We start from the raw sequence: 26,122 nt of genomic DNA on the forward strand, positions 1-26,122 counted from the left end.
TTCCATCAAATTTCAAATTTTTGGTGTCATTATGATCAGGAAAAGATTCTCTATCTTTTCATAAGAGAAAATTATTATTATTTTTTTTTTTAAATTTGGCTGACCCTGAGAACGAGTCTCGGAGAGGGCCTATCGACCCTCAAAGGGCTAATAAAGTTAATCAATTTGACTTAAACAAGAAAGTTCATCACTGCTGCTTTCTAAGTGAAGAGCTGAAATTTACAACTCAGCATCTTCACTTACATGTAGCCTAAAGCACTTCATCAGAACTTGATGAAGTGCTAAACTTGTTCCTTCCTTCATTGTTTTCCTTTTACACATGTTTCTTTGAATCACTGTTAGCAAAGAAACAGTAATTTTTCTTTCTGCTTTTTTATGTCATAAACTGTCGAAGAGCCAATGCTGTATAATTCACACAAGCTTTGTATAGTAGTACCAACACTCTTATATGGGTGTGAAGCTTGGGTTGTCGATGCTGCAGCGAGGAGGCGGTTGGAGGCAGTAGAGATGTCCTGTCTAAGGGCAATGTGTGGTGTAAATATTATGCAGAGAATTTGGAGTGTGGAAATTAAGAGAAGGTGTGGAGTTAATAAAAGTACAGTGGACTCCCGGTTTACGATCAGCTCCCAATGTGACCAATTATGCAAGTGTATTTATGTAAGTGCGTTTGTATGTGTATGTTTGGGGGTCTGAAATGGACTAATCTAATTCACAATATTTCTTATGGGAACAAATTCGGTCAGTACTGGCACCTGAACATACTTCTGGAATGAAATAATATCGTAAACCGGGGGTCCACTGTATTAGTCAGAGGGCTGAAGAGGGGTTGTTGAGGTGGTTTGGTCATTTAGAGAGAATGGATCAAAGGAGAATGACATGGAGAGCGTATAACTCTGTAGGGGAAGGAAAGTGGGGTAGGCGTTGTCCTCAAGAAGGTTGGAGGGAGGGGGTAAAGAAGGTTTTGTGGGTGAGGGGCTTGGACTTCCAGCAAGCATGCGTGAATAGAGACGAATGATTTTTGGGATCTGATGAGCTGTTAGAGTGTGAGCAGGGTAATATTTAGTGAAGTGATTCAGGGAAACTGGCTATTTTTATATAGTTGGACTTGAGTACTGGAAATGGGACGTACAGTACCTGTACTTTACAGGAGGGGTTTGGGATATTGGCAGTTTGGAGGGATATGTTATACAGTATATCTTTATACAGCAGGGCCCCGCTTTACGGCGTTTCACTTTACGGCATTCCGCTAATACGGTCATTTCAAATTATGACCAAAACTCGCTATACGGCTCCCCCCACCTGACTTTCTAATACGGTCACCGCGCCCCACCTTGTTTGTTTACATTCTTCGTGAGCTCAGTAAGCATTAAGTCTCTCCATTTTGTCTGGAAACTCCAAAATTTCAAATGTTTTTAAAAGTTATTTCATATTTTATATATACTGATAATTATACTTATGTATACCTGTACTTAAATAAACTTACATACTGTGCTGGCGTGCAGGTACACATTAAAATCAGTAAGAGTGTCTTATGTCTCCAGACGTCATATTAGTAATGATAATAATAATCATCGAGTCTCATTTAAATCTCGTATATTACGTTAAATACACATTTTCATTAATCCATCTATGATATTTTTTCAAAATTATATAATAAACACGATACATAACATAAAAAGATGATAAATACACCCCACAATAGAATAAATAAACATAAATATGAGATGTGGTAGCAGACGACTTGCACAAGTGACGCCATATTAGAAATGCTAATAATAATAATAATAATCACCGAGTCTCATTAAATGTTGTATATTATGTTAATATACACATTTTCATTAATCCATCCATGATATTTTTTTCAAAATTATATAATAAACACGATACATAACATGAAAAGATGATAAATACACCCTACAATAGAATAAATAAACATAAATATGAGATGTGGTAGCCAGATAACTTGTACAAGTGATGCCAAGAATAACATTTTCTCTGGTGGCCTGGTGGTTAACACTCTCGCTTCACACGGCGAGGGCCTGGGTTCGATTCCCAGCCAGAGTAGAAACATTGGAAGTGTTTCTTTCAACCTGTTGTCTATGTTCCCCATCAGTAAAATGGGTACCTGGGTGTTAGTCGACTGGTGTGGGTCGCATCCTGGGACACTGACCTAAGGAGGCCTGGTCACAGACCGGGCCGCGGGGGTGTTGACCCCCGGAACTCTCTCCAGGTAAACTCCAGGTAATCTAACATAAGAGAAAATGTGTTACTGGGGGTAACTGTAGAAAATTATTCCTTTCGTATGTATGTAAGTAAGTTTATTCAGGTATACACAAATACAGTTACATAGATTATCATACATAACAACATATGTGTAGAGAACCTAGGATAACCCAAAAAAGTCAGAGTGACTTATTTCCATTGCCTTCACTCAGAGCATCATTTCTTCTCAAAATGATGTTACATGAGAATGGGAGTGTTCTTCTTTATTTATTCTACCGTATCAATGTAGAGACAACCTGTACACAATGTAACTTGTACACAAACCAGACGTGTACACTTCGTTTACAAAACTTACCTTCGCCTGGTTTGTTTACATAACTCTGCGCCTGTCCTCTCTCATGCACTCATTCTTTCTCTCTCTCATTAATGTAACTTGTACACAAACCAGACGTGTACACTTCGTTTACAAAACTTACCTTCGCCTGGTTTGTTTACATAACTCTGCGCCTGTCCTCTCTCATGCACTCATTCTTTCTCTCTCTCATTTATTCGTTTTATCTCATTTACTTACTCCTGACCCTACATTAAGACTACAAATATTTTAAGGTAAGTAATGAGTGAACTGTATATACATTTTATCGCTCTGGGATGCTTAAATGTAATAGAATATTATGTGTAGGTGGGTTGGCCTGGTATGGTAGCCCGGCTGACTACCATACATACCACACTTGATTTTTTACAATAAGTACTACTCATCTCACCCTATATTTTAAGGTAAGTAATGAGTGAACTGTATATACATTTTATCGCTCTGGGATGCTTAAATATCATAGAATTGTATGTGTGGGTGGGGTGGCCTGGTATGGTAGCCTGGCTGACTACCATACATACCACACTTGATTTCTTACAATAAATACCTCTTGTCTCACCCTAGATTAAGACTATAAATATTTTAAGGTAAGTAATGAGTGCACTATGTGTGTATTGTACTTTTTTATTGTTTTTTGATGCCTGGTTCTATTGCTAACTTAATATATGTTAGTGTAAACTTGTTATCTAGTGTTTGTATGCATTTGTAAGTGGAAAAAAAGGGTTTTCCACTTTACGGCGGTTTCCGCTTTACGGCGGTAGCCTGGAACCTAACCAGCCGTATAAGTGGGGCCTTCCTGTATATGCTTCTAAACTGTTGTATCTGGGCACCTCTGCAAAGACAGTGATTATTTGTGAGTGTGGTGAAAGTGTTGAATGATGATGAAAGTATTTTCTTTTTGGGGATTATCTTTCTTTTTGGGTCACCCTGCCTTGATGGGAGATGGCCCACTTGTTAAAAAAAAAAAAAAAACTTCTCACAGACACACCACTTTTCAGGAGTTCAAACTTATCTTTGATGGACAGTATTTGCTTAAACTTTACACAAGAAGCATTTCCTTTATTCATTAGAACCATGGCTGGGGTTAAAGAAAGCAGGTTATAACAATAAATGGAGGAAAGCAAATTTAGATGGCTAGCCTGTGTTTGCAAGTGATACCAACAGTTGTTTATTCAGCAAGTCACTTTGTCAAACTTTCTTGGGTTATCCTAGGTCAGGGGTGGGCAAATTTTTTAAGTGTGTGTGTCAAAGTTGGCCATATCTTTGATACAAAATCTTTGGTAACATATGGGGACTACATATCCCTGCTTTTTTTAGAACAGATACGTGATAAATGTCGCAATATTTTTTTTTGTTTTTTGAGATGAGACCAGAGGTTAGCGTGCCAGAAAGAAGTTGTTGGCATGCCAGGTTTGGCACGTATGCTAAGGGTTGCCCACCCCTGTTCTAGGTAATCTACACATATGCTATGTATGATAATTTATGTACACCTACCATCTGACTTACGACCGAGTTCGGTTCCGAGAAACCGGTCGTAAGTCGAAATGGTCGTAAGTCGAACCTTACTACTGAATATCAACAAAACATTTTTGTAATGACTTTATTTTATTGTTTTATTTTGGTATTTCACGTTTTACTTTACTTTTTATGCTGTTAGTACTGTATTTTATACTGTAAGGTTTAGGATAAACACTGTGTACAACACAAATAGTTGTTTATTTCCCAGAAATTTGGGATAAAAAACAAGGTCGTAAGTCGAGTGGTCGTAAGTCGAGCAGGTCGTAAGTCGGATGGTAGGTGTATCTGTATTTATGTGTACCTGTACCTGAATAAAATTGCTTACTTACAAGTAGCAGCAGGTTGGTGAGGCAACCCGGGAAATTTGAAATTATGCTAGCTGAAATTAGTGCTGGATTAGTGATGGAACTGGATTAGTGTTTGCTGGATCAGTGATTGCTGACCTGTATTAGCTGTTCCTCACAGTCAGTGCCTCTCATTTTAGCCTCTCCTTCATTCAGTGTTACACAGTTTTCTGTGTATGCATTTTTTATGAATGAACTATCAGTTAAAATTTTATATTTGTTATGCTTGGTTAAGCTAGCTTAACATATATTAATTTGCTTTTCCATATAATTGCCCAGTAATAGCAAAATTGAAAACAGGCAGGTGGCTTACATCTGGCAGCTAGGGGTATGTACTGAAATGTCTTTTATGACTTTTCAAATACCCGATAACAATTATGCAGGATGGTTCCTTCATTCACTGCTTCATTTTTTGTATTTCATTCTCCACCTCTCATTCACCACTTCTCATTCACCTCCTCTAGTTTAACATTTCTCATTCACTGTTCATTCAATGTTTCTCATTTACTGCTTCATTCATTGTGTCATTGCCTCATTCACATTCTCTCATTCAAACCCTCATTCTCCATCATCTCATTCACTGTCTCTCATTCATGGTTAGCACCACATCCCCTCTCTAGTTTTGAGTTGTACACTGGATGGTTGCTGGAGCAGTCTCCTTTGCTTGTTGATTGTGGTACACTTCGGTTAGGTTGTCAACCTCTTTATTATCTTAGGCTTCTATGTACAGTAAATTCTTGATATAATGGAGTAATTAAGGGGATCATACTATGCTTTCAGAGAATCACTAAGCAGAGTCAATGGGATGATAGCATGTGACACTGAGCCTACTCTTGAAAACAATGATCTAGCCCACCACCATGCAGACACTAATAGGTTTGTGCATCACTCAAGAACTTTGCAAACTGTGGTGCATGAATTGAGAGAATTTCAGTGAAATTAAATTGTTTGCTGTTTTTCACTTGCTTGTGCTGAATTCTCATTTTTGGGGATTGTACTAATCAAAGGTCTACTGTGCAGATTTCAGTGTTCAGTACTGCCAAACTATAAAGTACTGTAGTACTCATTTCATTGTACCATATTAACTAATTTGAATATTCTATTCATACATATTACTATCAGGATTTTATTCTGTTACAAAACCTTTTTCCAAATTGCATTTCAGATATTCAGTAGACTTCTCAGTTTGAGATAAATGTGTTATACCCGAATATTAAAATTCGTTAAACATGCAAGGTTGCAGGTATGTCTTGCTACTTCTACTTACACTTAGGTCACACTACACATGCATGTACAAGCATATATAAACTAACCCCTCTGGGTTTTCTTCTATTTTCTTCCTAGTTCTTGTTCTTGTTTATTTCTGCTTATCTCCATGGGAAAGTGGAACAGAATTCTTCCTCTGTAAGCTATGTGTGTCGAAAGAGGCAACTAAATGCCAGGAGCAATGGGCTAGTAACCCCTTCTGTATAAATTACTAAAAACAAGGAAAAGAAAAACTTTATAAAATTGGGATGTTTGAATGTGCATGGATGTGGTGCGGATGATAAGAAAGAGGTGATTGCTAATGTTATGAATGAAAAGAAGATGGATGTCCTAGCCCTAAGTGAAACAAAGCTGAAGGGGGTAGACGAGTTTCAGTGGGGAAAAATAAATGGGATTAAGTCAGGAGTGTCTGAGGGAGTTAGAGTTAAGGAAGGGGTAGCAGTAATGTTGAAGGATCAGTTATGGAGAGAGAAGAGGGAATATAAATGTATACATTCAAGGATTATGTAGATTAAAATAAGGGTCAGATGTGAAAAGTGGGTCATAATAAGTGTGTATACACCTCGAGAAGAGAGGAATGTAGAGAGAGAGAGAGAGAGAGAGAGAGAGATTTTGGGAGATGTTAAGCAAGTGTGTAGGAACTTTTGAGCCAAGTGAGAGAGAGTAATTGTGGTAGGAGACCTAAATGCTAAAGTAGGAGAAGTGTTTAGAGAGGGTGTGGTAGGTAAGTTTGGGATGCCAGGTGTAAATGATAATGGGGAGCATTTGATTGAACTTTGTATAGAAAGGGGTTTGGTTATAGGTAACACATATTTTAAGAAAAAGAGGATAAATAAGTACACAAGATATGATGTAGGGTGAAATGACAGTAGTTTTTTGGACCACGAAATGGTAGATAAAAGACTATTAGGTAGACCTGAGGATGTACATGTTTATAGAGGGGCCACAGATATATCAAATCACTTTTTAGTTGTAGCTACAGTGAGAGTAGAAGGTAGATGGGATACAAGGAGAATGGAAACAGCAAGTAAGAGAGAAGTGAGGATTTATAAACTAGAGGAGGAGGCAGTTAGGGTGAGATGTAAACAACTGTTGGAGGACAGATGGACTAATGAGAGTATAGACAATGGGGTAGAAGATGTATGGGGTAAGTCTAAGAATATTGTGTTAGGGTGTTCAGCAGAAGTTTGTGGTTATAGGAAAGTGGGCGCGGGAGGGAAGAAGAGCGATTGGTGGAATGATGTATAGATAGTAGTAAGAGAGAAAAAGTTAGCATATGAGAGGTTTTTACAAAGAAGTGATGCAAGGAGGGAGGAGTATATGGAGAGAAAAAGAGTGGTTAAGAGAGTGGTGAAGCAATGGGTGGGTGAGGTGTTATCAACAAATTTTGTTGAAAATAAGACAAAGTTTTGGAGTGAGATTAACAAGTTAAGGAAGCCTAGAGAACAAATGGATTTGTCAGTTAAAAAGAGGAGAGGAGAGTTATTAAATGGAGAGTTAGAGGTATTCGGAAGATGGAGGGAATATTTTGAGGAATTGTTAAATGTTGATGAAGATAGGGAAGCTGTGATATCATGTATAGGGCAAGGAGGAATAACATCTTATAGGAGTGAGGAAGAACCAGTTGTGAGTGTGGGGGAAGTGTGTTGGGCAGTGAGTAGAATGAAAGGGGGTAAAGCAGCTGGGATTGATTGGATAAAGACAGAAATGTTAAAGGCAGGTGGAGATACAGTTTTGTAGTGGTTAGTGTTTTTATTTAATAAATGTATGGAAGAGGTATCTATGGATTGGCAGAGAGCATGCATAGTTCCTTTGTGTAAAGGCAAAGGGGACAAAAGAGAGTGTAAAAATTATAGGGGAATAAGTCTGTTGAGTATACCTGGTAAAGTGTATGGAAGAGTTATTATTGAAAGAATTAAGAGTAAGATGGAGAGCAGGATAGCTGATGAACAAGGAGGCTTTAGGAAAGGTAGGGGGGTGTGTAGACCAAGTGTTGGCAGTGAAACATATAGGTGAACAGTATTTAGATAAGGGTAAAGAGGTATTTGTGGCACTTATGGATTTGGAAAAGGTATATGATAGGGTGGATATAGGGGCAATGTGACAGATGTTGCAGATGTATGGAATAGGAGGTAGGTTATTGAAAGCGGTGAAAAGTTTTTACAAGGATAGTGAGGCTCAGGCTAGAGCATGTAGGTGAGAGGGAGATTATTTCCCAGTAAATTCAGGCCTTAGACAGGAATTTGTGATGTCACCATGGTGTTTCAATATATTTATAGATGGAGTTATAAGAGAAGTGAATGCTCAGGTATTGGCAAGAAGTGTGGGGTTAAAAGATAAAGAATCTAACAAAGTGGGAGTTGTCACAGTTGCTCTTTGCTGATGACACTGTGCTTTTGGGGGATTCAGAAGAGAAGTTGCAGAGGTTGGTTGATGAGTTTGGTAGGGTTTGTAAAAGAAGGAAATAAAAAGTGAATATAAGAAAGAGTAAGGTGATGAGGATAACAAAAAAATTAGGTAATGGAAGATTGGATATCAGATTGGTAGGAGAGAGTATGGAGGAGGTGAATGTGTTCAAATATTTGGGAGTGGATGTGTCAGCAGATGGGTCTGTGAAGGACGAGGTGAATCATAGAATTAATGAGGGGAAAAAGATGAGTGGTGCACTCAGGAGTCTGTGGAGACAAAGAACTTTATCCATGAAGGCAAAGAGGGGACAGTATGAGAGTACAGTGGACCCTCGCCTAACGCTATTAATCCATTCCTGAGAGCTCAACGTTAGGTGAAATTATTGTTAGGTGAATTAATTTTCCCCATAAGAAATAATGGAAATCAAATTAATCCGTTCCTGACACCCCAAAGTATGAACAAAAAAAAATTGTTACCACATGAAATATTAATTTTAATACACACAAACTGAAGAAGACATGCACAGTTACATGACACTTACCTTTGTTGAAGATCTGGTGATGATTGATGGGATGGGAGGAGGGGAGAGTGTTGATGGTGTTAGTGTTTTGAAGGGGAATCCCCTTCCATTAGGACTTGAGGTGGCAAGTCCTTTTCAGGGGTTACTTCCCTTCTTCTTTTAATGCCACTAGGACCAGTTTGAGAGTTACTGGACCTCTGTCGCACAACATATCTGTCCATAGAGGCCTGTACCTCCCGTTCCTTTATAACATTCCTAAAGTGTTTCACAACATTGTCAGTGTAATAGTCACCAGCACGGCTTGCAATAGCTGTGTGAGGGTGATTTTCATCAAAAAAGGTTTGCACTTTAAGCCACATTGCACACATTTCCTTAATCTTTGAAGTAGGCAACTTCTTCAATTTCTCTATCCCCTCCTCCGAAGCAGTTTCCTCAGGTGTGGCCTCTTGCTGTTGAAGATGATCTAGCAGCTCAACAGTGGTTAGTTCTTCATTGTCCTCCTCTTCCAACTCTTCCACATCCTCCCCACTAACCTCCCACCCCAAGGACTTCCCCAATGCCACAGTGGATTCCTCAACTGGCATAGGATTTCCAGGGTTAGCCTCAAACCCTTCAAAATCCCTTTTGTCTGCACATTCTGGCCACAGTTTCTTCCAAGCAGAGTTCAAGGTCCTCTTAGTCACTTCCTCCCAAGCCTTACCTATAATGTTTACACAATTAAGGATGCTAAAGTGATCTCTCTAAAACTCTCTTAGAGTCAATTGAGTTTCTGAGGTCACTACAAAGCACCTTTCAAACAGAGCTTTTGTGTACAGTTTCTTGAAGTTGGAAATGACCTGCTGGTCCGTGGGCTGCAGGAGAGGAGTGGTATTAGGAGGCAAAAACTTGACCTTAATGAAGCTCATTTCCGCAGAAAGTCGCTCTGCCACGTCTGAAGGATGACCAGGAGCATTGTCTAATACCAGGAGGCACTTAAGGTTTAATTTCTTTTCAATTAGGTAATTATTCACAGTGGGGGCAAATGCATGGTGTAACCAGTCATAGAAAAAGTCCCTAGTGACCCATGCCTTACTGTTTGCCCTCCACAGCACACACAAATTAGCCTTGAGGACATTGTTTTTCCTGAACACCTGGGAGTTTCAGAGTGATACACCAATAAAGGCTTTACTTTGCAATCACCACTAGCATTGGCACTCATCAACAGAATAAGCCTGTCTTTCATAGGCTTATGTCCTGGGAGTGCCTTTTCCTCCTGAGTAATGTAGGTCCTGCTTGGCATTTTCTTCCAAAACAGGCCTGTTTTGTCACAATTAAACACTTGTTCAGGTTTCAATCCTTCGCTGTCTGTGTACTCCTTGAATTCCTGCACATATTTTTCAGCCGCTTTGTGGTCCGAACTGGCAGCCTCACCATGCCTTATCACACTGTGTATGCCACTACAATTCTTAAATCTCTCAAACCAACTTTTGCTTGCCTTAAATTCACTCACATCATCACTAGTTGCAGGCATTTTTCTAATTAAATCGTCATGCAACTTCCTAGCCTTTTCACATATGATCGCTTGAGAGATGCTATCTCCTGCTATCTGTTTTTCGTTTATCCACACCAATAAGAGTCTCTCAACATCTTCTATCACTTGCGATCTCTGTTTTGAAAACAAAGTTGCACCTTTGGCAAGAACAGCTTCCTTGATTGCCGTTTTCTTGGCCACAATAGTAGCGATGGTTGATTGGGGTTTTGTGTACAACCTGGCCAGCTTGGAGACATGCACTCCACTTTCATACTTAGCAATGATCTCTTTCTTCATATCCATAGTAATTCTCACTCTTTTTGCTGTAGGGTTGGCACTAGAAGCTTTCTTGGGGCCCATGGTGACTTATTTTGCAGGTGCAATCACTAAAAAGGCTGTGATAATATGAAATGTTCCGATTGTATGCTTGGAAGCGACCGCGGTGGCTGGCTTGTAAACACTGGCACCCACGGAACAAGTAAGGCGGGCTCAGGCCGCACGTGGACGCGTCTCGAACGAATCGTGTTGAACGAGTTTTTTAGCACTAGCCGAGGCAAAATTTTTGCGTTAAAATGTATCGCTAGGCGGATTTAACGTTATGCGATGTGTTTGATAGGCGAGGGTCCACTGTATAGTTATACAGTGTATAACTATACTGTGTATGGGTGTGAGGCATGGGTTGTGAATGCTGCAACAAGGAGAAGGCTGGAAGCAGTGGAGATGTCATGTCAAAGGGCAATGTGTGGTATGAATATAATGCAGAGAATCTGTAGTTTGGAGACCAGGAGGGGATGTGGGATTACCAAAACTATTATCCAGAGGGTTGAGGAGGGGTTATTGAGATGGTTTGGACATGTAGAGAGGATGAGATCAAATACAATGACTTCAAAAGTGTATAAATCTGTAGTGGAAGTAAGGCAAGGTAGGGGTCAGCCTTGGAAAAGTTGGAGGAAGGGTGTAAAGGAAGTTTTGTGTGTGAAGGGCTTGAACTTCCAGCAAGCATGCATGAGCATGTTAGATAGGAATGAATGGAGACAAATGGTTTTTAATACTTGACGTGCTGTTGGAATGTAAGCAAGGTAACATTTATGAAGGGATTCAGGGAAACCGGCAGGCCGGACTTGATACCTGGAGATGGGAAGTACAGTGCCTGGACTCTGAAGGATGGGTGTTAATGTTGCAGTTTTATAACTGTAGTGTAAGTATGCCTCTGGCAAGACAGTGATGGAGTGAGTAATGACGAAAGTTTTTCTTTTTCAGGCCACTCTGCCTTGGTGGGGAATGGTCGATGTGTTAATAAAAAAAAATATCAAAATTCGTTCTTAGGATTTTTACCCCCTCAGCTTGTAGTATTATTTCTAAAATGGATTTTTTTTTTTTCCAGATTGAACACCAAGGAAAGTATGAGGCTCTAGTGGAAGAAATAATATATTATAACATCAGTTCTTCAATATTTGACATTGTGGTAAGTAGCTCTACTGGTTGAATTTACTTGTTACGTGGATTGGTGCACAGTGTTGCTAACTGTAGTGTCAGATGTACATGGTGTTGCAAACTGTAGCATCAGAAGTGCACAGTGTTGTTAACTGTAGTGTGAGAGTTATGGTGTTGCTAACTGTAGTGTCAGAGGTACACAATGTTACTAACTGTAGTTTCAGAGGTACACAATGTTGCTAACTGTAGTTTCAGAGGTACACAATGTTGCTAACTGTAGTGTCAGAGGTACACGGTGTTGTTAACTGTAGTATCAGAGGTGCACAGTGTTGTGAACTGTATTGCCATAGGTTCTCAAATGTATAGCTAAACGCTATACATTTGAGAACTTACAATTGGGGCTCTGTGAAATCACAGAAGTGACAATATGTGAACTATAGTAAAAACTTAACGTGTATTCTTTCCTTGTGTAGTAGATGTATTCCATTCTGATAGCATTACTGAGCTGTACTAAGCTCAGTTATGCTCTCAGAACATAATTCCATCTGAACTGTGATGTCAGCATGCTTCTGGCAAGACAGCAATTGAGTGAACGATAGCGAATGTGCTTTCTCTTTCATGGGCTACCCTATCTCAGGTAGAAAAAGCTGGTGTGTTAAAAAATAAGAATATTCAGTATGCTTTGTTACCTGTGATGATTACATATAGCGAATGTTTATTGTACCTACAATTTTACCAATAGAAATGTGTCATTACATAATAGTGAATTTACACAAAGCGAGTGCACATAAAATGAAGAAAGCTGTTTGTATATGAAAACTAAATACAGTGGAACCTTGGTTTTCATGATTAATCCGTTCGAAAAAATCTGATGATAAACCGAATCGCACGAAAACTGAAACAATATTTCCTATGAGAAATAATGTAAATCCAATTAATCTGTTCCAAACACCCAAAAATATTAAGAAAAAATATATTTTATGGAGAATATAGTTTTACATACAAACTAGGGCATACGAAAACTGAAGTTCCACTGTATTTGTTCTACATTTGCATTAAATGTATTAATAATGTGAGTAAGGTAACATTTACGAAGTGCTTTTAAGCATTTTTTTTTCTTTAAAGTTTAGATGTCACCATTGCCTGTTCTGTTTACAGTCTTAACCCCTTGACTGTCGCAACCCTAAATCCTGAGGTGTCCCCTGGTGTCGCAAAATTTCCGGGAAAAAAAAAAAAATTCGTATGAAATGATAGAGAATCTTTTCCCGATTGTAATGACACCAAAAGAACAAAATTTGATGGAAAACTGACGGAATTATGCTCTCACGAAGTTGGCGACCTCGGCGATATTTACGAATCGGTGATATCACCCATTTTGAGCCCTATTTTTGGCTAATTCCATTGTTCCAGTCGACCAAATTCATAGCTATTTCTTTAGAACTCTATTTTTTCTATCGATTGAGTACAAGAAACTGCCCATTTACCAATTTCAACTACCCAATAATGTGGTCAGAAATTTGCAATTTGGCCAATTTCATGAAAATTAAAAAATATGACAATTTCAAAATAGGGTCCAGAATGAACAATGCAGACATTCTTGGCTCTAAAATAACATTTTCTTTGTTCATCAATCATGTCTCCAGGCCACTCTGACATTACTCTTGCTTTCTATTTTTAATTTTTATTCAAACAAAAATAGAAGATTTACTGTTATGCAAACTACTGCAATAATGTAATAATTGTATAAATAATGTCAACCCATTCATAACTGCATATTAGAATGGTTACTTGGACATTTATTGGAAAATGACATTTGTTTACTTTTGAACATCAGCAAAAATCAAACATTTCCCCTACTTTGAGCTCCATTTCAAGGTTCTTTTCATAGTAAAACCAGTCAAAATCATGTTTTCCATTCTATCAAATGAGACCAAGAAAATGAAATACAACCATAAATACTATATGAAAATAGATAAAAAATTCAGCATTTTAATTAAAAAAACCATCGGAGTTTTTTTTTTCTCATTATGCACTGCGTGCTGCAGGATTTTTTTATATGGTGCACACTGACCACACAGACCCATTCTCTCACATGTGGGCCTACCAGCTTTCTCCTGCTTGATTTGAAACCGCTAGAATTTGAGTATATATACGTCAAACACGGTGGCTCGTAAGACGTTTATATACGACCAAAACAGTCAAAGAGTTAAGTAATATGTATTTTTTTTATAATATTACTAAGTAATCACATGCAATAATAACAATAATAATAATAATAATAATAATAATAATAATAATAATAATAATAATAATAATAATAATAATAATAATCCCCTTCTCCTGTATATATTACTAAATTTAAAAGGAGTAACGTTTGTTTTTCCTTTTGGGCCACCCCACCTCATTGGGATATGGCTGGTACGTTGAAAGAAAAGAATAATGAAAATAATAATAATAATAATAATAATAATAATAATAATAATACGGTAAAACCCTCTAATTAGCAGGCCTTCATTTAACATTTTTTGGCAATTACAGACAAAAAAATTGGCTGGGCAAAAGTTAGATTCATTGGACAAAGTGGAAAAGTACATAATATTTGATTTTGTCTATAGTGATAGTGTCTGTTTTCTCCTGAATCATCAGATCAAGTCTGTTGTCTCCCATGGCCTGGTGGCAAAAAGCTTTTGCTTCACACGCTGAGTGTCTGGGTTTGATTCCTGGCAAAGGGTACCTGGGTGTTAGTTGAGTGGTGTGGGTCACATCCTGGGACAAAACTGGCCTAATTTGCTTGAAATGCTCACATAACAAGCAGCTTTCTATAAAGTAGTAGTATATCATTGATGTCAGCTAGGCCTGTATACATTGTACATGTACTTGTTGAAATAAAGATATTACAGTGGGCCCTCAGTTATTGGCCATTCCTTCTTCTTATGACCAGAGCTTTGGTAAGATGGGTAAAGAAGAAGGATGGGTAAGGATAGAAATATTGGAAAAGGGTGGGAGGGGGGAGAGAGTAGGATATAAAAGGTAAGGGGCCCAACCACTTTGGTGTAATTTAAAAGGTGTATGTGAAATAATAAGATATTCTTGAAGGGGTATAATACTAACCCATCAGAGTCACATAGATATAACAGATATATAAGTACATGACTCTGAATTGATAGTAAATATACAAGTTGCAATTGCCTTTTTTTTTTTTTTTTTTTTTTTTTTTTTTTTTTTTTTTTTTTTTTTTTTTTTGCGGTTGGACAACGGACAATGAAGGCAATAATTTCCTGGCCAGTTGATAAAGAATTACTCGACAATGGCTTCTTACAGGTGGTGTCCCGCCATAATAAATTTAGCATAATTTTTACAGTAGAATGTTATATAAGATGTCTCCCTTATTGGGGGCGATGATTTTCTCAGTAAACATAGAAGGGTTCTGGTGTTACCCAATCATCTTTATCAGGGAGGTTGCTCAATATCATTGGTCGATGGTAATCATCTTTATGGATAAAACGACGGACCCTTTGTGGGAGAGTCATTCTTTGAGTCCTGTGAGGAGTATTGATGATATAATCCGTGCTAATTTCAACTTGTAGAGGATGTTCTCTATCTGGCATGTAGAGTTCTTGCATTGCATAGAGTTGTTTCTTTTTCAGGGTGTCAAGGCGTACATTTAAGGCAGTAATATCTTGTTGTACGTGTAAATCTCTCCTCCTGGTACCCGTAATGAAGCAGAGAACTCTATTCTGTACCCGTTGTAACCATAGCATGTTGGTCTTTGTTGTTAATGACATTGGGACACATGGGTATTCGAGTATAGGTCTTATTATCATTTTATACAGATGTCTTTTAACATGTGGATGGGCTTGATTGAATCGAAAGAGACTGCTAAGACCGGCTTTAGCTATGTTGATCTTTTTAGTTACATGAGATGTTGAGTGGAGCAGCCTGTCTATTTCATATCCCAAGATCTTGTTAGGGTTTCTAATGGCTACAGGTGTACCTCTGATGGAGATACCCCCTTTATCTTCGATGGTTGATGCAAAACATCCTATCGTGCTAACAAGGACTTTGTCAGGATTAGTCGTAATTCTCCATTTCTTTTCCCAATTAGATGTTCGACGAAGTTCAATGTTAATTTTTTCTATGACTCTCTCATACTTGTATTTTCCTGTTACCGGAGTTGATGAGACGACATGGATAACATCATCTGCAAACTGCGTTATAATTGTATCATTAAACTCTGGTTGAGGAAGGTCATTCACATAAATGTTGAAGAGAATTGGACTAAGACAAGAATCTTGTGGGACACCAGCTGTTGGTATAAAAGGCTCTGTCGACCTGCCATGAAAGGTGGGAATGATTTTTCTTTGAGTTAAGAAATTATATATTAATCTGAGAAAAGTCCAGTTATGGTCTGGTAGGTCAATGAGTTTGTATATAAGACCATCATGCCATAAGCTATCAAAAGCTTTATGAACATCTCTGGTGGCAATTAGGGCAAGATTACCCTGATGTTTTAGACTTGCTACAGTATCGAAAATAATATTTATTGCATGACGGGTACCTCTATGTGTTCTAAAGCCAAATTGTTTTTCAGTAAAAAGGTGATTAAACTCCATATAGTAGTTCAGTCTGTTGGAAATGATCTTCTCAAGAACTTTTCCAGTGACTTCAAGTAAAGATACAGTGGACCCTCGCATACCGTTGGCATCACATAACGTTAAATCCGCATACCGATACATTTTATCACTAAAATTTTGCCTCGCATACCGCTAAAAAACTCGCTCAACGCTATTCGTCCGAGACGCTTCTAATGTGCGGCCTGAGCCAGCTTCACATGTTCCGCCGGTGGCATTGTTTACAAGCCAGCCTCCGCGGTAACATCCAAGCATACAATCGGAACATTTCGTATTATTACAGCGTTTTGGGTGATTTCATCTGCAAAATAAGTGACCGTGGGCCCCAAGAAAGCCTCTAGTGCTAACCCAGTGGTAAAAAGGGTGAGAAATACTATCATATCACAGTCAGCTGCTGCTGCACCACGGTCAGCTGTTGCTTGACCAGTCAGCTGTTGCTGGATCAGTCAGCTGCTGTTGCACCTCGATCAGCTGTTGCTGGACCAGTCAGCTGTTGCTGGATCAGTCAGCTGCTTCTGCACCACGATCAGCTGTTGTTGGACCAGTCAGTTGTTGCTGAATCAGTCAGCTGCTGCTGCACCACAATCAGCTGTTGCTGGACCAGTCAGCTGTTGCTGGATCAGTTAGCTGCTGCTGCACCATGATCAGCTGTTGCTGGACCAGTCAGCTGTTGCTGGATCAGTTAGCTGCTGCTGCACCACGATCAGCTGTTGCTGGATCAGTCAGCTGTTGCTGGATCAGTCAGCTGTTGCTGGATCAGTCAGCTGTTGCTGGACCAGTCAGCTGTTGCTGGATCAGTCAGCTGTTGCTGGATCAGTCAACTGTTGCTGGACCAGTCAGCTGTTGCTGGATCAGTCAGCTGTTGCTGGACCAGTCAGCTGTTGCTGGACCAGTCAGCTGTTGCTGGACCAGTCAGCTGTTGCTGGACCAGTCAGCTGTTGCTGGACCAGTCAGCTGTTGCTGGACCAGTCAGCTGTTGCTGGACCAGTCGGCTGTTGCTGGATCAGTCAGCTGTTGCTGGATCAGTCAGCTGTTGCTGGACCAGTCAGCTGTTGCTGGATCAGTCAGCTGCTGCTGCACCACGGTCAGCTGCTGTTGCACAATCAGCTGTTTCTGAACATGACTCGTCCCGAACCTGTCTGTCCAGCCTGAGCGCCTGCCTTGCCATCATTATTTACAAGCCAGGGTGGCCGGTTGCATGCATACATTTGATACATTTTGTATTATTCCATTATTTATAGTGCTTGTAACTGCTAAATAAGCCACCATGGGCCCAAAGAAAGCTTCTAGTGCCAACCCTGTGGTAAAAAGGGTGATAAATACTATTGTACCACAGTCAGCTGCTGCTGCACCACGGTCAGCTGATAAATTGGACCAGTCAGCCGTTGCTGCACCACAGCTGCTGCTGCACCACAGCTGCACCATGGTCAGCTGCACCACAGCTGTTGTTGTTGCTGCACCACCATCAGCTGTATTACTCAAAGATGTGGAGAGAGTGTTGTTGGTGTGGCTTAATGTGAAACAATTACCGAGAAACGATTAACCCCAGAGGGTTAGCCACCCAGGATAACCCAAGAAAGTCAGTGCATCATCGAGGACTCTCTAACTTATTTCCATTGGGGTCCTTAATCTTGTCTCCCAGGATGCAACCCACACCAGTCGACTAACACCCAGGTGAACAGGGAAAAACGCCTGGAACTAGTGCTCATATTGGTGAATTTAAAGCCAGCAAAGGTTGGTTTGAGAGATTTAAGAATCGTAGTGGCATACACAGTGTGATAAGGCCTGTTCTGGAAGAAAATGCCAAACAGGACCTACAGTACTCAGGAGGAAAAGGCACTCCCAGGACACAGTGTCTCATCAGTCATTGCTGCATCTTCAATAAATGTAAGTGTCATTTATTCTTCATTTAGTAGAGTAGTACATGCACAATATATATATTGTGCATGTACTACTCTACTATTGTGCATGTATCCTTCTCTTTGTGTGTAGGAAAATGTATATTTCATGTGGTAAATTTTTTTTTTCATACTTTTGGGTGTCTTGCACAGATTAATTTGATTTCCATTATTTCTTATGGGGAAAATTCATTCGCATAACGATAATTTCGCATAACAATGAGCTCTCAGGAACGGATTAATATCGTTATGCAGGGGTCCACTGTGTAGGTCTATAGTTCCCTGGTTGGTAGATGTCTTTATTGGGTTTAGCAAGAAAGATCATCCTAGCAGTCTTAAAAACCACTGGAAAATGTCCTGAGGCCAAAATGGCATTAAAGATATTAACCAAAGACTGTTTACAATTTCTGGGTAGGAACTTTATTTGTTGCATTGTTATTCCAGAGAGACCAGGGGCTCTGTTTCGCATTCTTCCAATAACCTGACTCATCTCGAGTAATGTAATAGGTCTAGTAAGTGGGTGGGCGTCTTCAAGAGTTGATGTATCAATAGAACAATAGAAGGTAGTGGTTGTAGATCATGTAAGTTCTCATCTCTCCATTCATTTACCAACTTATAGTGATTATTGTTAAATCGACGACTGTTATTGTGGGAGAGAATTTTCTCCCATACATCACCCATCAAATTAGCCTGGTCCTGTGGATCATCGAGTTTAATCTCAACATGTTCATCATCCTCATCAGTGAAGGAATGAATTAGGTAGTTAGGAGCCTTGTGCTTTGCCCCTAACAGTTGTCAGATCTTACTCCAAAATTTTGCTGACTCACGTTTATACTGATTAGCTTGGAGAACTAGCAATTTCCATAAGTCACGTTTGTGATGACTAATCATGTTAATTTCCCTAGTAGGTTTATATTGTTGATAGATCTTTGTGGAAGCTAATTGGCAAGCTCCATTAGTAGCTTCAATTATTCGATTGTGAAGGGACCTGATCGCGTCATCAATTGCAGTGGAAGGTAGATTTTCCAATGACGCAATTTCATCTTCACCCAGAAATGCCCTGAAGGGGTCAAATCCTAGGGTGTTAAGATTGGGTTTAGGAGGTGCAGGTATTCTAAATGGAGAAGATTGTACAGTGGAACCTCAAATATTGAACTTTCTTTGGTCCAGAAGGCTGTTCGAGAGCCTTTACAGAATGAATTTATTCCCATCAGGAATAATGTAAATTAGATTAGTCCATTTCAGACCCTCAAACATACACTTATAAAAGCACTTACAAAAATACACTTACACAATTGGTCGTGTTGGGAGCAGTTCAATTTTTGAGGTTCCACTATAGTTGTATTATAACAGGGATATGGGCATATGCTACGTTTCCACCAGGAGAGATACGACAATGAAAGAGGTCACAGTCTCTGTTTGTCAGGACTATATCAGGTGTCCCTTGATGAGGTCCAATATACGATTTAAAGAATGGGCCTTGAAATGACAAGTTTCTGGCTGTCATGATATTAAATAGTTGTTTTCCTTTTAAGTCACCCAGTGGAATACCATTCCGGATATCGGCCAATTTGGCTTTCACCCGCTTTTTTGGCTGAAATTCTATCTTGGTTATTGGCTGTTATTTTGGAGATTGGCCATATTGGACATGTCCACCTGCCGCTTTGCCACATTTGAGAGTCAGTCTGGCTGTGTCTCTGGGTGAGTAAGGAAGATTCCACTCATTCATCCAAACATTTCGGTATAACCCATTGTTTTTTGTGGGTATTGATTGAGTGCAACTGCGAAATAAGCTACCATGGGCCCAAAGAAAGCTCCTAGTGCCAGCCCTTTGGTAAAGAAAGTGAGAAACATGATAGAATTCAAGAAAGAAAGAACTAGCAAAGTACGAAAGTGAAGGAGGAAGAGAGAGGGGAGAATGTGCTTTCTTCAGTGATTCTACATTATGTATGATACTTGAGCAGCAGGAGTCGATACAGGCTATACCGCCAGCCAGTGATAAAATGTAGCATTAACAGTGTAGCAAGTAAGTTAACCGGTTAAACGATAGAAAAAGGACGACATGAAACTGACTCCTCCAATGTTGCTGGAGATATATAGGGCCACTGACAATGTATGCCACCCTGTGTATCTTCCCCCACCCTAAACCAATGCCAGCATCTCCTCCAAGGTAAGTGTAAATATTTTTTTTTTTCTTCATTTTTTTTTTAACAAGTTGGCCATCTCCCACCGAGGCAGGGTGACCCAAAAAGAAAGAAAATCCCCAAAAAGAAAATTCTTTCATCATTCAACACTTTCACCTCACTCACACATAATCACTGTTTTTGCAGAGGTGCTCAGAACACAACAGTTTAGAAGCGTATACATACAAAGATACACAATATATCCCTCCAAACTGCTAATATCCTGAATCCCTTCTTTAGAGTGCAGGCATTGTACTTCCCATTTCCAGGACTCAAGTCTGGCTATATAAAAATAACCGGTTTCCCTGAATCCCTTCACTAAATATTACCCTGCTCACACTTCAACAGATTGTCAAGTCCCAAATACCATTCGTCTCCATTCACTCTTATCGAACATGCTCATGCATGCCTGCTGGAAGTCCAAGCCCCTTGCCCACAAAACCTCCCTTACCCCTTCCTTCCAACCTTTCCGAGGACGACCTCTACCCCGCCTTCCTTCCCCTACAGATTTATATGCTCTCCATGTCATTCTACTTTGATCCATTATCTCTAAATGACCAAACCACCTCAACAACCCCTCTTCAGCCCTCTGGCTAATACAGTGGAACCTTGACTTACGAGTTTAATCCGTTCCAGGAGCTAGTTCGTAACTTAATTTACTCGTATATCAAATTAATTTTCCTCATTTAAATTAATTGAAAAGCCATTAATTCGTTCCTGCACTCTGGAGAGACAAGAAAAAAATACTTGACTATGATGCTATTATCAACTGTACGGCTAATTTATCTATCACAATTCATCTAATATGTCATAATAAACAATGTAATTAGCACAGAAACATGATATATACTCTAGAATGAATAAAATAGGCCATAATATGGTGGCAGAGATAGTGGCAGTGGCAGAAACGGCAGGCAGTTGTGTCACAATTTCACTATACAGTGGACCCCTGGTTAACGATATTTTTTCATTCCAGAAGTATGTTCAGGTGCCAGTACTGACCGAATTTGTTCCCATAAGGAATATTGTGAAGTAGATTAGTCCATTTCAGACCCCCAAACATACACGTACAAACGCACTTACATAAATACACTTACATAATTGGTCGCATTGGGAGGTGATGGTTAAGCGGGGGTCCACTGTAGTATCTTCCCATGTTCTTACTGTAAGAGAAAACGGAGTATTTTTGAGGCTAACTGCAGTAGATCACTAGGACCCATGCTTAGAAAAAAGAATTTTGGCCAAATGACTGTAAAAAATGCAAACAAGCACGAGAAAACTGCCCCCCACTGGGATGTAAACATGTTTACTGCTTACCAGCTGTGCCAACTTGCAGAAGCAATCTGAATTATTATTACATACGTATTATGCATTATTATTATTATTATTATTATTATTATTAATTTAGGTAACTGAAGCTCTATCGTTATAATAATAATAATAATAATAATAATAATAATAATAATAATAATCATAATAATAATAATAATATTATTATTATTATTATTATTATATTATTATTATTATTATTGTTATTAATTTAGGGAACTGAAGCTATATTATTATCATTATTATTATTAATTTAGGGAACTGAAGCTTTATCGTTATTATAATAATACAGTAGACCACCATAGAAGAATTGCTGCACAATTTTATGTAACACGTTGTATAATTAATTTAACATGGTTCAGTTTGTGGGAAGGAAAAAAAAAATTATCTATTGTTCAAGCGGCCACCTTGTTGTAGAGCAGCTGGGGAGCCCTCCCCTACCACCCCCCAACACCACCCCCCACAATCCCCTACCACTCCCCGACACCTCCCCACCATCCCCTACCACTCCCCGGCACCACCCCCAAAAATCCCCTACAACACCCGGACATCCCCCCATCCCAGCATTCGTAATTCATACGTGTCCAGTCTTTCTCTGCTACAAGGCAGCTGTGTATGTCAATTGTGTTATGATATTTTAATTACTATATCTTGTATTTATTTATTTATTTATTTATTTTATTAATTTGAACATGATATAGTGAAGTACAAAGGAATACAGTTATTACAGTGCAACATGCCAAAGCCCCTTGTATGCAGAGCATTATGGGCAGGCTTAAAATTAACTTAAGATTAACTAAGCAATGATATATTCAGTAGTAAAAACATTATTGTAAACAGATAACAATTTAGCACAAATGAGCATTACAAACACAGGTCATATGGTCATTTACTGTGTTGCTGTGCATTCAGTAGAATGGAGTATTCTGTTAGGTAATGTAATTAAAAAATAACAAAGCTTGATTGGGTCACAGGTTAGACATTTATGAGATACAATAATGGGAAACATTTATGAGATACAATTTATGAGGTACAATTATTCAGTATTTATTTAGTTGTGGGTGAGTAAGTGATTTTTGAGAAGAGACTTGAATTTATAAACAGACAGTGTTTCTTTTATATTCACAGGTAATGAATTCCAGATTTTAGGGCCTTTTATGTGCATTGAGTTTTTGCATAGCGTGAGATGGACACAAGGAACATCAAAGAGTGATCTATGCCTTGTGTTATGGTCATGTGTTCTGTTGAGGTTGGTAAAGTGCTCTCCTTTTGCACTCTTTCACCACTCTCTTCACCTTTCTTTTTCTCTCCATATACTCTACTCTTCTTATAACACTTCTGCTTTGTAAAAACCTCTCATACGCTAACTTTTTCTCTTTTATCACACCCTTTACTTCATCATTCCACCAATCACTCCTCTTTCCTCCTGTACCCACCCTCCCATAACCACAAACTTCTGCCCCACATTCTAATACTGCATTTTTAAAACTATTCCAACCCTCTTCAACCCCCCACTACTCATACTTGCTCCAGCCCACCTTTCTGCCAATAGTTGCTTATATCTCACCCGAACTTCCACCTCCCTTAGTTTATACACTTGCACCTCCCTCTTGTTTGTTGTTGCCATTTTCCTCATTTCCCATCTACCTCTTACTCTAACTGTAACTACAACTAAATACCCCTCAAGGAAGGTTCCTTGATGTTGGTGAGGGGCTCTTGATTTAGGGAATTGGATCTGTGCTCCAGTTCCCCGAATTAAGCCTGAATGCCTTCCACATCCCCCCCCCCAGGCGCTGTATAATCCTCCGGGTTTAGCGCTTCCCCCTTGATTATAATAATAATAATACAACTAAATAATGATCCGATATATCAGTTGCCCCTCTATAAACGTGTACATCCTGGAGTCTACCCATCAACCTTTTATCCACCAATACATAATCTAACAAACTACTTTCATTACGTGCTACATCATACCTTGTATATTTATTTATCCTCTTCTTCATAAAGTATGTATTTCTTATTACCAAACCTCTTTCTACACATAGCTGAATTAAAGGCTCCCCATTTTCATTTACCCCTGGCACCCCAAATTTACCTATTACTCCCTCCACAACATTTTTGCCCACTTTAGCATTGAAATCCCCAACCACCATTACTCTCACACTTGGTTCAAAACTCCCCATGCATTCACTCAACATTTCCCAAAATCTCTCTCTCTCCTCTACACTTCTCTCTTCTCCAGGTGCATATATGCTTACTCTGACCCACTTTTCACATCCAACCTTTATTTTACTCCACATAATCCTTGAATTAATACATTTATAGTCCCTCTTTTCCTGCCATAACTTATCCTTCAACATTATTGCTACTCCTTCTTTAGCTCTAACTCTATTTGAAACCCTGACCTAATCCCATTTATTACTCTCTACTGAAACTCTCCCACCTCCTTCAGCTTTGTTTCACTTAAAGCCTGGACACCCAACTTCTTCTCATTCATAACATCCACAATCATCTCTTTCTTATCATTTGCACAATATCCACGCACATTTAGACTTCCCACTTTGACAATTTTCTTCTTCTTATTCTTTTTAGTAATTATTACAAGAAAAGGGGTTACTAGCCCATTGTTCCCGGCATTTTAGTTGACTTTTACAACACGCATGGCTTACGGAGGAAAGATTCTTATTCCACTTCCCCATGGATATAAAAGGAAAAGTAATAAGACCAAGAACTATTAAGATAAAATCAAAGAAAACTCAGATGAGTGTGTATAAATAAACATGTACATATATGTGTAGTGTGACCTAAGTGTAAGTAGAAGTAGCAAGACGTACCTGTATTCTTGCATATTTATGAGACAGACAAAAGACACCAGCAATCCTACCATCATGTAAAACAGTTACAGGCCTTCGTTTCACACTCACTTGGCAGGACGGTAGTACCCCCCTGGGTGGCTGCTGTCTACCAACCTACTAAATATTTCTTACTTAACCCTTTCAGGGTCCGTCCCGTAGATCTACGGCTTTACGTTCAGGGTCCAAACCGTAGATCTACGCCATGAGCTCAGCTCACTCTGATAAACTGTGAGTGGTACATTTGGGCCTAGATATGAGAGAATACATCTATGTGGTATGTGTGCACCACATAAAACAGATCCTGCAGCACACTGTGTATAATGAGAGAAAAAAAATGAAATCATGATTTTTCGATTAAAACAGCAACTTTGCAGTGTTTTTTCGTATGTTTTTATAGTTGCATTTGCGATTTCTTGGTCTCATTTGATAGAATGGAAGACATATTACAGAAATAGAGATGATTTTGATTGGTTTTAGCACTGGAAATGGCTTGAAACTGAGCTCAAAGTAGCAGAAATGTTAAATTTTTGCCGATATTCAAGAGTAAACAAACGACCTCACACGTCTAATACACGCCAGCTGGTGGGTCTAATATACATTCACAAATATGGTGATGATATTTATATAATTATTACAGTATTGCATAACAGTAAATCTTCTATTTTTTGGTGTGAATAAAAATTCATTATGTGAATAAAAAATCAAAATGGAATTTATTTGTAAAGCTTCAAAACATAACTAATGAACAGAGGAAATGTTAGTTTAGTGCCAGGAATGCCTACATTGTTCATTCTGGACCCTATTTTGAAATTGGAATATTTTGAACTTTGTGTTAAATTGGCCAAATTAACAATTTCCGATCACTTTATTTTGTAGTTGAAACAGTTGACTTGGCGATTTCTTGTGCTCAATCGATAGAATAGAAGTAATACTAGTGAAATAGCTAAGAATTTGGTTGATTGGAATAATGTAATTGGCATAAAATGGGAGTCAAAGTCGGCAAAATCGCCAATTCATAAATATCGCTGACACATCAAAATTCGCGAGAGCATAATTTCATCAATTTTCCACCAAATTTCGTACTTTTTGTTTTATTACCTTCACAAAAAGATTCTCTACGATTTCATAAGAAAAAATAACAAATTTTTTTTTTGAAAATTCTTGGACACTGGTGCGTGACTCCAGATTTGGGCCTTGGACCCTGAAAGGGTTAAATAAATAAATATTTCTTACTTAAATTATGTACATTGTTTCAGTGTGAGAATGGATCTGTGTGTTAAATGTGCACCATATAAAACAAATCCTGAAGCACCCAGTGCACTCAGCGACTTTATGGTGTTTTTTTTTATGTTTTTAAAGTTGTATTCGCTGTTTCTTGGTCTCATTTGATAGAAATAGAGAATATTTTGATTGGTTTTAGTACTGAAAATAGCTTGAAATTGAGCTAAAAGTAGAGGAAATTTTTGATTTTTGCCGATGTTCAAGAGTCAACAAATGACATCACTCATGCAATACATGTCAACTGGTGGGTCTAATATATGTTCACGAATACACTGATATTATTTATACAATTATTAAAATATTGTATAACAGTAAATCTTCTATTTTTTGGTATGAATAAAAATTCTTTAT

The 26,122-nt window shown here is 38.7% G+C and overlaps 1 protein-coding gene across 3 annotated transcripts in view; it reads left to right on the forward strand.

Annotated features, from left to right (window-relative positions):
• The window catches only part of Start1 (Steroidogenic acute regulatory protein-like), a 368,052-nt gene that overhangs the window by 37,627 nt on the left and 304,303 nt on the right, over positions 1–26,122 (forward strand). For all 3 annotated transcript variants that reach the window (XM_070084953.1, XM_070084954.1, XM_070084955.1), the window contains one exon: positions 11,545–11,625. In XM_070084953.1, the coding sequence (XP_069941054.1) occupies positions 11,545–11,625 (81 nt within the window). The remainder of the gene's footprint in view (positions 1–11,544; positions 11,626–26,122) is intronic.

This window comes from Cherax quadricarinatus, chromosome 14 (assembly GCF_038502225.1).
Source record: "Cherax quadricarinatus isolate ZL_2023a chromosome 14, ASM3850222v1, whole genome shotgun sequence".
In the NCBI taxonomy this organism is placed as follows: Eukaryota; Metazoa; Arthropoda; class Malacostraca; order Decapoda; family Parastacidae; genus Cherax; species Cherax quadricarinatus.